General features: G+C 33.0%; 1 protein-coding gene across 2 annotated transcripts; it reads right to left on the bottom strand.

The window, feature by feature from the left end:
* Positions 1 to 5849: 5849 nt before the first annotated feature.
* Positions 5850 to 14002, bottom strand: LOC120067201 (histidine kinase CRE1-like). Of its 2 annotated transcripts, none has more exons than XM_039018689.2 (12): positions 13381 to 14002; positions 12221 to 12702; positions 11820 to 12053; positions 11548 to 11717; positions 10969 to 11187; positions 10694 to 10880; positions 9887 to 9938; positions 9553 to 9782; positions 9309 to 9407; positions 8422 to 9131; positions 6601 to 7101; positions 5850 to 6431 (listed from the first exon to the last, which is right to left on the bottom strand). In XM_039018689.2, exons 2-12 carry the CDS (start codon positions 12557 to 12559, stop codon positions 6206 to 6208), a joined length of 2967 nt encoding a protein of 988 aa, XP_038874617.1. In that variant the 5' UTR covers positions 12560 to 12702; positions 13381 to 14002; the 3' UTR covers positions 5850 to 6205. The 2 variants fall into 2 exon arrangements, with proteins under 2 accessions (XP_038874617.1, XP_038874619.1); XM_039018691.2 differs by lacking the exon at positions 13381 to 14002 and adding an exon at positions 12872 to 13345.
* Positions 14003 to 14308: the final 306 nt, after the last annotated feature.

The raw sequence follows: 14308 nt of genomic DNA on the forward strand, positions 1-14308 counted from the left end.
TTATGAATCAAAATGAAATAAATATTAAATAACATTAATGTCAGTGATTAAATTAAAGAATTAGATGTCGAAAGAAGTATAGCTCATCTGACATTAAGTATATACTATTAATCTTGAGGTCAAATATCGATTTTCAAGTTCTACCCCACATATTAAAATAATAATAATAATAAATAAAGAGTTAGATATATCCACCCAAAAATTTTAAAAACAATCACAACTTCACGTGAGTTTTACTCATAAAAACTTAGTTAGAAATGAAATGTAGTTACAACAGAGTATTTTATTTTTTTTAATATTAAAGGTTAAATTACATTTTAGTCCATGAATTTTAAGAGTTTGTATTTTCTTTTCTAAACTTTTAAAATAATAAATTTAGTTATTGAACTTTTATTTATTTTTTTATTTTTAAATTCAAGTATCTACTAGACACAAAATTGAAAATTTAGGATCATGTCAAACCCTCTTAAAAGTTTAAAGAGCAAATAAACGCAAAATTCAATTTTTAAAAACTAATTGAGCTTATAATTTAATCATTTAACTCTAAGTGAATTTAATCCTAAACTTCATAGAATCTCATATTAAATGCTAATGGTAGACAATAACTTATGTACTTCTTCATACACTTCTTAATTTCTAGTTGAGTTATCCTAAAGTTGGTGTACTCTCCTAATAATGCATTTACTCCTCCCCATTACAAAATACATAACTAATTAATTTATTAGGTAGATATCCTACACTGTTCTTAAATGAAGAGTTCTAATCTAACTCATTGGGCATGCCACATGATGAACATTATTGATGCATGATTCTAGACTCTTAGTCAGATGGTTTTGCTTGGATTGAACATGATTAATAGTATGAATAAGATATTTCCTAATCATATTCACTTTGAGCTCACATGCATTAAAAAAATCTCACATCGGTATGGTGTTATGCCCAACATACTTCGATGCTTAAGTTAGCGTTAGGTAAAGTAGTGTCAAGCTAAGCGCGTATATATATTACTACTCTTTCCTATACCTTCTTAGTCCTCACATTTGAAGGCACTACAGGTGTTAGGAGGGCGGTCAAGGCAGGTTTAGTAATTTATTAGTTGGTTCGAGATTTTTGTATCATTTTAGTATAGATGTGGTCACCTCGGTTAGGTAGGTGCTCATTTCTCGTTTAAAAAAATGTAGATGTGATGGATCTTTTGAACTTTAATCCACAACTTCGTATTGGATTTGCCCTTTAACTAACCTAAACCCTAAAAATTAAATAGAGGAATAATAATATAAATTCAGAAATATAGTTGAAACATATTTCAAATAGATTGTCTGCCCTTTCTTGCAAGAAATTGATTGTCTCTTTCCTTAATTTCACGAGGAAGAGTAAGTGATAAGAAAATAATTCAAATGTACAATAAATTAGAAAATAGATATATAACTTAGAAAAATAAAGAAATTATATAAGAAAATAGAAATTCATTTGGCGCCGCATTTTAACATTTAATAATAGTAGAATAAAAGAGCAAAAAATAAATAAACAATAAATTGAAGACTAAGATTAAGTGCAATGCAAGCAATATTAAACTATAAATTTATTGGCCGTCATATTCGCCATGGCAGCAGGATGTTGATTATTGGGCAATAAATCATACGTCCGACATTCACATATGACATATACTGCTACACATATTTTTTTAGGGAAGAACACAAACTTTGGGTAGTTAATATTATTTAAATGTAAAATTTTATTAATTTAAGTCAAAGTCAACCTAACTCAATTAACATATAAATGTATTAACGACGATTTGAATCCCTTTATTCTTATTTTACTAAAATATTTATCAATTTAATTTAAATAGAATTCAATTAATTAAAAGTCGAGCTGAATTAATTAATATTTTATTTTTTTCAAAATTTATAATATTACTTCTTAATATTTCATAAACCATTCAAAACTATTCATGGAATAGAAATCATATAAAATTATATTTAGGATAAACATTGAGATCGAAAATATTTATGTTACTATCGCATCTTTTCAAATCATAATTTTCATTTGAAACTTTAAAATAGTTTTATTTAGGTCATAATTTTGAATGGTTATTAAATGTTACGTATAATAAACTCTTCATTTATTATATTTTAAACAAATTGAAGTGTCCAAAAGATAATTTTTTTTATATAATTTAATAATATTAAATTATTATTATTATTATTATTATGAATATTGTCAATATTTTGTTGGCATTTTAATTTCTTATTCGATATGTTTGAACACTTTTTTGGTACTCTACCGTGTTTAAGAACCATTATAATCGATCCTATACAGGCTTTTCTAAAAATTAAAAAAAAAAAAAAAAAAAAAATCTAACTCAATCCTTTTGAGTTTTTTATACATTTTTTTTAGTTAAATTGAGAGTAAGGGGGTTCAAACCATAAACCTTATTGTTACTAGCACACTTGTATGTCAATTAGATTATGTTTGCTTTAGCAGTTTTTAGGCAACCTTTACTACTTGCAATTATAAATAATCAATAGTAACATGAAAAGTGGGGCTTAATTAACTACAACGGTTGATGTTCACCAACATTATGTAATCACATGGTGGAACTTACCAAGAAATCTACAATCTCGGTTTCTAATCCCATTCCAGATGAGAGGATGACCAACTCTGATTACCATTATTCATTACGTGGTATCCATTCCTCTTTTGATGTAAATCTTTCAAAATTTTCCATATTTTGCTTTCATGTGTCATCCATCTCATTCAGTTATCATCCATTTAGTTTTTGTTGCACTTAAGATCAATATTAGTACATGTATATAAATAACTATATATTTGTATCAATCGATGAAAATCAATTATGGATGCCAATGATGTCGATGCTAATCTAAAATACGAACAAAATTGATACATTTTCTATTATTTTTAATCACGTAATGCCACTTTTCTTGGTCACACATTGATTATGAATACTAATACCAATATTGATATCTGTATTGAATAACAATATTGATACTTATATCATTCGAATACCATATTGTATACGATATACAAATGGAAAACTGATATATATCAATCAAGTATAAGCAAAATATCGATACTGACACAGACTATCTATATAAATACAGGTTAGGTAATCGGTATCTAAGAAGCATAGACACGGATATGATAGGATATGATAATACGTCAATTCCTAAAAAACTAAGACACGGATAGGTTGAAGACATGTTTTATACATACATACATACATACATACATACATACATACATATATATACATATACAGTATATACATATATATACATATATATATATATGTATATACTTATTATGATAATCTCAATTAATTGTTATAATACTCATTTTAGGTTACATAAAGTAGATTTAAGAAGAGTGAGAAAAAATCCAACAACGCAAAGTGGTAGTTGAGCGACTAGAGTAAACAACAAGAAAGAAGTAGGAGATGGAGATTGAAAAATGAAGCTGAAGGGGAAGGGTGTGAATCATGATCTAGATAGTGAGAAAGAAAAGAAGATCTAATAAAGATTTAATCACCGTTAGACTTTTTTTTTTAACTTTTTTGTTTTTATTATTTTATTTTTAATCTATTTTGTTTCAGATTGCTAGATTTAAGTGGACTTTTAAATGAAATAGGTTTTGGATGGGATTTTTTAAGTGGTTGGACTTAAATTTGAGGGAAAAAAAACCAGCATATCTCCGTCACGTATCTAGAAGGGGATACTGTATTTGAAAATTATTTTTTTTTTTTAAAAAAAAAATAGATACTTCAAATCACATATCGGATACGTATCTGCCATATATCTAAATGTATCTGTATTAAAAAAGTATCTAATACCGATTCTCTTTGCAATTAATGCTCATTATGATTGACACAGGAATGATTGAGCCAATTTTAATGATGACTGTGTGGCCTTACTGCAATTGTAAGAAAGTACCTATAATAGAATAGGAAAAAATAGCGAGTTGTACTATTTGCTCTAATCTCGATCCTAATTACTATTTTCATTCTTATTTGGATATATTTATAATTAAAACACACGGTTCATTTGAAAAACTAGATCTACCGATGAATATATATTAACTCGTTAGATATATATTTTAAGTAATAAATGAGAAAATAGTTTCAAGTTGTTAGATAATATTCAGTTATATTTGTTTAGAAAAAAAAAAAGGGGGGGTTCTATTGTTAGATAGTCATGGTCTTAATTTCTAAGGAAAACATGATGGGGATGTGATTAGAATTTATATTATTTTGCCATAAATCGACTTTAATTACTATTCGTATCGTTATATGAATAGTTTTGATCCATCTATATAAAGCTAGACTGATTGATAACTAAGAAAATATTAATTATGAAGCTTCATTTTCTTATTATTCTTTAATAAATAAATAGAAAAATAATTTTGAGACGTTTGATGGTCATAATATCTTGGAAGACGTTCAAAGGAGAGTGATAAATAATTGAGTTTGAACCTCTAACCTCATGAGAATTAAATACATTTCGAACTATATGTTAATGTCTATAATGATAAAGAAATAATAGTTATATTATATATTTATATAATGTAATCTATCAAGTCTTAATACCAATTTAAATATTGAATGTTATAACAATGTTATGACATTTTGATTTCGGTGACCAACATATCATTAATATTAATACCATATAATGTTGAAAGGTTATTTTAATAAATGAGCTAATTAAGTACCTACTTCTATGGACCTCGATTAGATTGAGAGATGTTCATTTTTATTGTAAGGACCACCCTCTAATGGGATGGAGAATGTGAAGGGAGTGGGGGAAAAGAATTATCCACCTCTTCCTGTGTATGTGTCTCTGTCTTTGCTCTTATTTTTTAATTTATTATAATAATTATTGTTATGTTGTTGTTATTATACTTAAATTTCAAATTTTATTATTTAATAATCAAAATAATGGATATGTTTGAATTGAATACTTAAATTTTAGATTATATATATGAATAATTAGATAGGTAATTACTTCATGCTATAAGAAAATTTGAGTAATTTCTAGCTAAATTCTTGTCCATGTGAAATTAATTATATAAAAAAATAAAAATTAACTTTTTAATTAAAACTTTTAAATAGTGGTTATTTAAGTTAATTGACTTTAATTTTTTTTTAAAAAAAGCACACATTAAAAAAAATTCCTTACAAAGAACTCGATCTGATGAATTTTCATGGAGGATTCTCGCAAAATTAAATGAGAAATTTACCTGACTCCACCCGTAAATATCTCTAATTAGATTTGAGTTGTGAACTATTTGGAATATTAGGACTAGACCATTGTTAAACAACCCATTGGACATAAAAGAAAAATGAATTCCAACAACTAGATGAATGCTTTGACTAAAACCAACTCTCAAACTTACCAAAGCCAACAGATTAATTTTACATTTTATGAAGCCAATTTGACAATATTCATTGACTAAACCAATTGAATAAACTCAATTTGGTTGATTTGATCAAATTTTACCTTGTTTTTTTTCCTTTTCTTTTCCTTTTGAACAAACTTTCCTAAAACAAGAATAGCATCACCAACCGTCCTCTTTGAGGGCAGAGGACAACCAACTAGAAAACGAAATCCCAAAAAATACTACTCTCCCCCAAATAGGGAGAGAGGGATCAGAGTTCACCAAAATAGCGCCCTAGCAAGAGAATGGGCAACAAAATTGCACACACAGTGACATTTACTAAAAGAGCATATATGGAGCAGTTTGTGAATTTGTTTGTTCTCTAATAAGAATTAAAATTCTTCCAACATCATAACATATTAGCTTGATGTAAATATTTAGCCAAAATGACAGCCTAATTCAACCAACTATCAAGATATTTAGAAGTCTTAAAATAGGAGAATTTACAATTTAGTTCCTTCCCCTTACAACCCTTTATACATCCATTTGGGGATGGATATTTCTGTTGTAGTATACAGGTAGGTACTCACATTCTAAACAAAATAAATACTTCGTTGGTCAGATACGCCAACAGCTTAAACCTGAATCTCAATTCCAGTCAAGAATTCCCGACGCTCTCGTTCAAGCAAGAAGACAGTTAGCACCAGCAATGGTGTCAAAACTTGCTGGTACTTCCAACCTACCAAAAGATGATCTGCAATGGAGATTTTGCCTCTGCTTCTTTTCAGCAGTCATTCATGAAGCCTTTGATGGACTATGATTTTTTGAAAAACTTAGCAACTTCCTTGTATAGATTTTCTTCCTCAAAGGGTTTCGAGACGTAGCCGTCCATTCCACATTTCAGGCATTCGTCATACGTAGCATGAATCACGTCTGCAGTCATTGCTAATATCGGCATATGCCACTTGCCTTCCACTGCAGATGATCCTCCTTTGTTTGCCTTGTTCTCCATCATCCTGATTAGACGAGTCGCCTCAAACCTGCAGTTTCAACAAACTAGACTCAAAACTTTTGGACTAACTCGGTTTGAGTTAATGTTTCATGAAATGAAGAACTTTGCTATTCTAATTAACGACCTGCAAGATTCGTGGGGGAGGGGGGGGGGGGGGGGGGGGGATGGGTGGATAAAGGAAGCTAGTCAGAACATACCCATCCATTTCAGGCATTTGAATATCCATGAAGCAAGCATCGAAATTGTGTGGTAGCTGAAGCAACTTCAGGGCAGCTTTCCCGCTGTCTGCACACTCAACATCTGCACCAAATTTCTTCAGAGCGCCTGCAGCGACCCTACGGTTTACTCTGTTGTCATCAACAATCAAGATTCTCTTGCCACAGAGAAGGCTCTGGAGGAAAGCAGAACCATTTGGTAGGCCCCTTCCCCGTCTCTGATTCTTAACCCCGAGTACTTGTTGAAGACAGGCAGCCACCATACTCGCCCTCAATGGTTTCATGATCACAGTGTCTGCAAACCCTGCTGCTCTTGCCTTGTCTAGCTCTGCAGTGGTAATATTTGTAGCAAGAAGGATCAGCTTCGGTAACTTAAACGAACTCCCATTCAGTTTCCAGCTCAGTTGATGAATGATCCCACATTCCTCATCGGACTTTAATGTATCTTTTTCAACTAAGATCATGTCTGGAAGAATTGCGTTTCTGCAACATTGAGCAAAATAGTTACTCTAAGAAAGTTGCAACAGAAATCATCTGCAGAAAGGTCCACTAAACAAGCAGACTATAATACTTGGTGAATCTAAGGTTAAAAGAAATTTAATATATATATATATATATATATATATAACATTCAACAACACTTTGATGAAATATTTCCAAGACTTTGAGTTCTCATTTGATAACGGTTTCATTTTATTTTTTATTTATTAATCTTGGACAATGGAACCTTTACCTATTTACACAATGGTATGATATTAACCACTTTGAGCATAAACACTCATGACTTAACTTTTGGAATCATCCAAAAGGCCTCATACTTTTAAATCACTAATTAACCCAAAAGCTTAAACTAATGGATGAAGGTAAATTTAATTATATATCATCTAACACATACCATCGGAGATAATTGTCCATACTTATATACCATGGATCTCTCCCTTCTCTAACCAATGTGACACTTTGTTTGCACCTAACGACTGAAAATTAACTTATGAAAATGAGGTGTTTACTTATGTTCTCTTTGTTTAGCTCATCACTTTTTGAAAACACTGAGCTAAATTTTAAAACAAAAAATGGTTTTGTAAGAATGTTATAAGTGCACTTTATAAAGACAGAAAACTAATAAAATGATGATGATGATGATAAAAGGACCTCACAGTTTTTAAGTGTTCAAAGTTACAACTGAGCGAACTGAACTGAACTCCTCTCCCCCTTATGTTATCTAAAAATCTCAAATTCTTACGGGAAAAATATTAGCAAATGAAAATGTGAGCACAAAATATTATGGCTGACGTTAATCAAAGCAGCAATAATGAAGTAGCAGAGATACTCCTTGAAAATTAGGAAGTTCAAAATCACAATAAATGTTTAAATCCAATTTTCTTACTTTCATGCTTATTCTATTTTAGTTGTAGAACTTTCAAATAGTTTCTTTTAGTTCCTAAACTTTGCATAACCATATTGTCGATAATTTTCTTGAAAAAGAATTACTTGACATAAACTTTGGGCCTTTGGCATAGTCACATTTTTTGTTCTTCACTTGCTGAATAGATATGTAGTTAAAGCCGGATGTAGTAGGTTTAATATTGGGTTCTTGAACATATACAATTTTTGTTTTCAAAGTGATTTAATGGAAAATCAACAGAAAAGGCTAAAATATAACAAACAAAAATTTAAGGACTAAAAGAAAAAAGTATGAGAGTATCAAGGATGAAAATGACTTATTCAACAAAAGTAATTCCACTCTTTTCAAAATTTCTATCTCATGTTAAAACAAAAAAAGAATAAAAGAAAAGGCCTTACCCTGGTACTGTGGATCCATTTTCTCTGCATAAAGAAGCTGCCATGTTGATGCTACTGGTGACTTCAACTATAATACCAAGTCTCTTCAAATGATATCTGGTTACAGAAGCTCTAACATGTTTCCTGTCAACTATTATTGCTTTCATTCCTCTAAAACTGGGGGGAAGTTCTTCAGAGTTGGGTTTTTTCATATCATTGATTGAGTTTTTCTTACATTTTCCTAAAACAGCAGTGAAGGAAAACGTGCTTCCAATCTGAGGCCGGCTTATGAAGTTGATCTGACCACCCATTAGTTCAACTAAACATTTGCTGATACTCAAGCCAATACCAGTCCCCCCATAATTTCGGGAGGTTGAGCTATCTGCTTGCATGAAGGGCATGAAAACTCGATTTTGGGCATGTAAGAGGATCCCAATTCCAGTATCCTCCACGCTTACCATCAAAGTAACATGACCACAACCCTCGTTGGTAACTACCATGTTGTTTGGAGTGGCATTCAACTGGAAGTTCTCATCAGCAATTAGATGTTTAAAGTTATCCCAGCTGTTCTGATCATCAGCTGCCTCATATCCGCTCAAAGTTTGAAATTCACGACCACCCGATATGAATAAGTCACTGTCAGACATTCCATTGACATATTTTGAGTCAATGGAGCCTTTTGAGTGCTCAGCTAGGTGCACTTTAACAAATATATGTCCCCTTTCAGTGAACTGGAAAAAAGAATGGAAAGGCTCTTTTCATGCTGTCTCCAACCATTTAGACAATAATACACTTTTAAAACACACACACACACACTGCAATGGTCAAAAGAAAACTCAAACAATCCCAACTTGTCCATAGAAGATGCACTAAGATTAAGTGTTTATATTCGGGAAAACTCCCCTCACCTTAACAGAGTTACCCACAAGATTGGTTATAATTTGTCTGAATCTTCCAGGATCCCCAATAACAATTTCTGGAACTTTATCAGAAACAAAAACTGCCAGCTTCATTTCCAAACAGATGATCAATTGCGGTTGAGATAACCATGCCAAAAAACAAGGAAATTATCAATTAATGCGAAATGTATCGGATAGCCAGCATTAACCAAACGTGTTTATTTGAAAAACAAATTACGTTCATACAGCTTACCTCCAGGCCCTTTTGTCTGGACTTCTCGGAAAATAAAGATAGCACATCATCGAGTATTGATCGAATGTCGAATGGAACTGCTTCCAGTTCTAACTTTCCAGCTTCAATTTTTGCCCGGTCAAGAACCTCATTTATTAATGCTATCAGTGCCTTTCCACAAGCCTGAGCAGTTTGAGCATAATCCTTCTGAGTAGAACTTAAATCTGTATCCAGAAGCAGAGCAAGCATTCCTGAAATTGATTGATGCAAACAAAGGTATAGAAATCTGAGTATCGTTTGCATATATAAAACCAGCCAATTTGGTAAAAGCAAAGCTTGACAGGAATATACGCACCGAGGATGCCATTCATTGGTGTCCTAATTTCATGAGAAACAGTAGCAAGAAACTGAAACCAAAATAAAAGAGAGTTTAATCAAGAGAAGCAGCATCATATAGATGGGTCAACATGTTTAAAACATACAGAAAATTCAACGCAGAATACCATATGAACTAACAGATAATCTGAGTGTCTTCTGAGTTTTTTCTCACAGATAATCACGGGTGACTTCCAACTAACATGCAACTCAACCAATCTCACATGACATTGGCATCCGAAAACTATTTCCAAAAGGATTTTTATGAAAGAATTCAACTATTATCGGTAACATAGAAGTACATATCCAACGGAGACCGTGCTCTCCACATTCCAAGCTTGAATCAAAAGCCAAAAGATGCCACTCCTAAATAACTTCCATGTCTTTATACTCTCTAAGTATTACCCGTGCTAACATCATAGCTAACAAAATACATTAGTCACACACTTGAATTCACCATTGTAATTTAAATCCATTATCTTAAAGATAATTGAATTTACCATTTATCCTTTTGACTACTAAGTCAAAATGCAGTGATCTGGAAAAGAAATAACGGGTCCATAATCAACATATATATTTGTTTATGTTCCTGTATAATGTAGAGATTTAGTTTTGGCTATTCCATTCATTTAACCATCACTACAATATGCATACCTTGAACGTAAAGAATCTGATTCATTTTGAACTTTCATCCCAACTATCCTTTTCTATCCCCCTAATTCCATTCGTTTTCTTCTTTCTTCAAGTCTCTAATTTTTTAATTACTATAGGACCTAATTGATGGTACCTGGGATTTTGCTACATCAGCAGCCTCTGCCCGAACTTTCAGTACTTGCATCTCATGAAAATCATCTTCAACCTTCACAATGTGAGTTGCTGCACCATACAAAATATATCCGACTAACAACCCGATCACGAAGAATAAGAATGCAGTAGTAAGGGCAGTCCAGGATGTGGGAGCCCTCTGCTGATATCTGCTCCATATCCACATGAGGAAAGCCATAAGTGACCGAGGCAAACAATCCACATTAGAGAAGTAACTAAAATGGCAGAATCCTTTACCTACAAATCATCAAATGCTTCCTGAATGGATCTCCAAAATCAAGGCTACTCTCATGCAAAAGAGACAAGTCACCATCTTGATATTGATGACCATACATGACGAGGGGATCAGAAGAGTTTGTGACATCATATACATTTACTAAAATGGCCTGATTCCCTGCAAGCTGCCCAAGCAAGTTCTCCACGAGGGACTCAACATCAAAGGCTCCGCCAACGTAGCTGCTTTAAGATAAGAAACAATTTAAGATATCTAGGATATATAATTTCTCTCACATGATGCTAAAGCTCAAGAGATTTGAAAATTAAGGTATATGCCGATGAGAGCCAATGATAATACTTGACAGATAATTCTACATGTTCTATATTTAATGATAAACAAACTAATCACAGACGAATTTATTAAGAACCAAGGTAGTATGAGATGCCTTAGTTCCACATTGGTTAAAATAGGATGACCAATGTGGTACTCAAGTGACTTGGCTCTCTCACCCCAATAGCTAGCTTTTGGGGTGTGGTTCTCCAAGGTGCTGCCTAACAGAATTCACATTCCTAATTAAACTACATCACACCAAGACTGACCCTGCTGTTGCTTCAACCCGATCTTCTTCAGTTGGTTTAGATGGCAATTTGGATTTGTAAACGGGAAATGTCAAAACAACTCCAAGATGATGAGAACCCAGCAGCCTGAAGGGGCTTGTTAAAACAGCCTTTCCTGTTGCTCTAGCCCTCAAAATATTTTCACGGTCCTCCTGCATCACATCAGGCAGAAGAAATCTACCAAATGAGAAAGGAAACGACTTACCACTTTTATCCAGTGTATAAGCTAGAATGGCAAGCACGTTTTACTCTACCTCTCCTGACATCATATCCAGTGATTCAATATAAGAGACTGTTTCTTGAGAAAATATTACTGGTGCATATTCATCTCGAATTGGCGAGGGTTCTCTTTTCATTGTTTTTATCATCCACCCGTGTTGCTTTTCGAAGATATCCCTCTCTGAATGAATCACTCTTTGTGCATACGCCACACCACTGAGTAGAGGCCGTTCAAAAGCAGTTCTGGCTGTGTATTCTGCAAAAGTTTCCTGCATTGTTATGTTTCGGGCTCATTAAACAACCATGTCGTAGAAAGAAAAAACAGTAAAATGCCAGTTTCCTCAAGAAAATGCAAAGAATGAACTTGTGCATCTTGCAAGGTTCAGATTTCCCAGAACTATAAGAACAAACCAATGTACATAAATGAAGCACAAACCTGATCAATAGCAGAAGGGTTTTTGAAGTAATGAAAGGTGGAAACAAGGACAGCCAACGCATGAACATGGTTAACACTAACACTGAATTGATCCTGCAACATCCTTGCCCTCTGCTCACACATGCTCCCCAACACTTCATTCCTCCTTACTTTATTATCAGCATCCATGCCATTATAGATTAACATGCTGATAAACGCCATCCCCATAACCCAGAACAGAAGATACTTTCTAAGCCAAGCCCTGTTAGCTTGAACAAATGTGTAACCCTTCTTTGTTGTTCCCATTTGCTCATTCCACTTCATAGCCACAGAGTTGCCCAGCTGCATTTTCATACCCATCTTCCACAAATCTCTGCTTCGTCTTTCTCTTCCCCTTTCACTTCCTGTTCTTCATTCCCTTACCAAAACTAGGCCAACCTGAAGAAGACCCTGCAACATTCTTGAGCTCACTTTCTTTCTGAAATTTCCTCCGACAATTTCTTCTGCAATTGAACAGAAAAGCAAAATGTTGACAAGAGGAAGATTGTCACAACAGCATTTGAGCTGTTAGATTTAAAGTTCTGAAAGAAGAAAAAAAAAACCCAAAAAAACCCTCCCAAAAAAAAGAAAAAGAAAAAGAAAAAAACCCATTTCCTTTTATATAGCGCTCACCAAAACCCATTTCTAGAGTAGGAAGGAATGACGATGAGCTGAGCTGACTCAGTATCAATAAAGAGAGCCTTTCGATTCCCAGAGACAAGCCTGACTCTCAAAAGATGGGGTGTTTCTTTTTTTTTTTTTTTCTTTTATAAATAAAATAACATCAAAGGGAGAGAGAAAAGCCCACATTCCAAAGAATTCCTCGCTTCATATACTTTCTGGTCAAGAAGGTCTTTGCGTAACAAAAAAGGAAACAAACAATAAAAAATACAGAGCAGAAAGTTAATCATTCCCCTCCATTCCTCCTCCTCCAAGCGTGAAGTTCAGTGACCCGTTTCATTTCCATTAAACAATCAAATTCACTACTAAACCCAAGAAAAACCACACACGCGTAGCGAAGAACACAAGAAGAAACACAGAAACAAACACAAACTGAGACAGAGCAATAAGAAAACAAAAAGAAAAAAGAAAAGGGGAAAGTGGGTTATCGAAAGAAACAATGCTTTTGCAGTTTTTCTCACCTGGGAATTAAAAAAAAATGCAAAATGTAACCAATGATTTGCAGAGATAATGGAGGAAGAAGAAAACTCCTCCACAGGTTGATCTGAAGTGGCTTTTACTGTAGAAATTTCACATGGGGTTTCTTTAATTCTTCTCTTTCTTCTTTGTTCTTTGTAGCTCAAGAAATTGAAATCAAAATATTAAGGATTATGAAGGATTTTCTCAGATACTGTCCTGACTTTCCTGTCTCCCTAATCGCTCACCTTCTCTATACTCTTTCACTATTTCACACTCCCATTATGTCGTCTTCTTTCTCTCTGGCTTTGTCTCCCTTTTCCTTTTATATATATATTTTATTCTCTTCTTCTTCACCAAATTGTTGCAATTCTCTCTCTCCTCTGCTGTGAACTCGCTTTTTATACTGAATACAGGTATGGCCTCAGAGAAACTCCATTAACAAAACAAAAAAGAATGGAAATAGCTTCAACCTGAATGGACCCAGAACCAGAAAACTCAAAAGTTAACAAAATTTTTCTTTTGGGTTCTTAATTTTTATTATTTGCTTTTTCTGTTCACTGTGTGAGAGAGAATCGAATTGGTGGGAAGAGGAAGACGAAAATCTCCATCGCAAATCTGTGTGATAATGACATGGCGACATTGCTCGGATCTCATTCCCTTTGAATTTACCTCTAGCCCCCTCCATCATCTATCTTATGTTAAATTAATTTTAGCATATATTTCAATTATGTAAATCTTCTTACCATTTATTTCCGATAAAATTATTTTTCTAACTAAGATTTACTCATAAATGTTAATCTCAGTTTACATTAATGATATAATAAATGTGTCTCCTAATTTTTATACCGCAATTATTGTCTCAACGTAACTCAATTGACATACAAGTGTGTTAAAATATTTCCACTCAAGTGTATTAAACAAAATTACAGT

Source organism: Benincasa hispida, chromosome 12 (genome assembly GCF_027475165.1).
Source record: "Benincasa hispida cultivar pf3 chromosome 12, pf3_genome.v1.1, whole genome shotgun sequence".
Classification (NCBI taxonomy): Eukaryota; Viridiplantae; Streptophyta; class Magnoliopsida; order Cucurbitales; family Cucurbitaceae; genus Benincasa; species Benincasa hispida.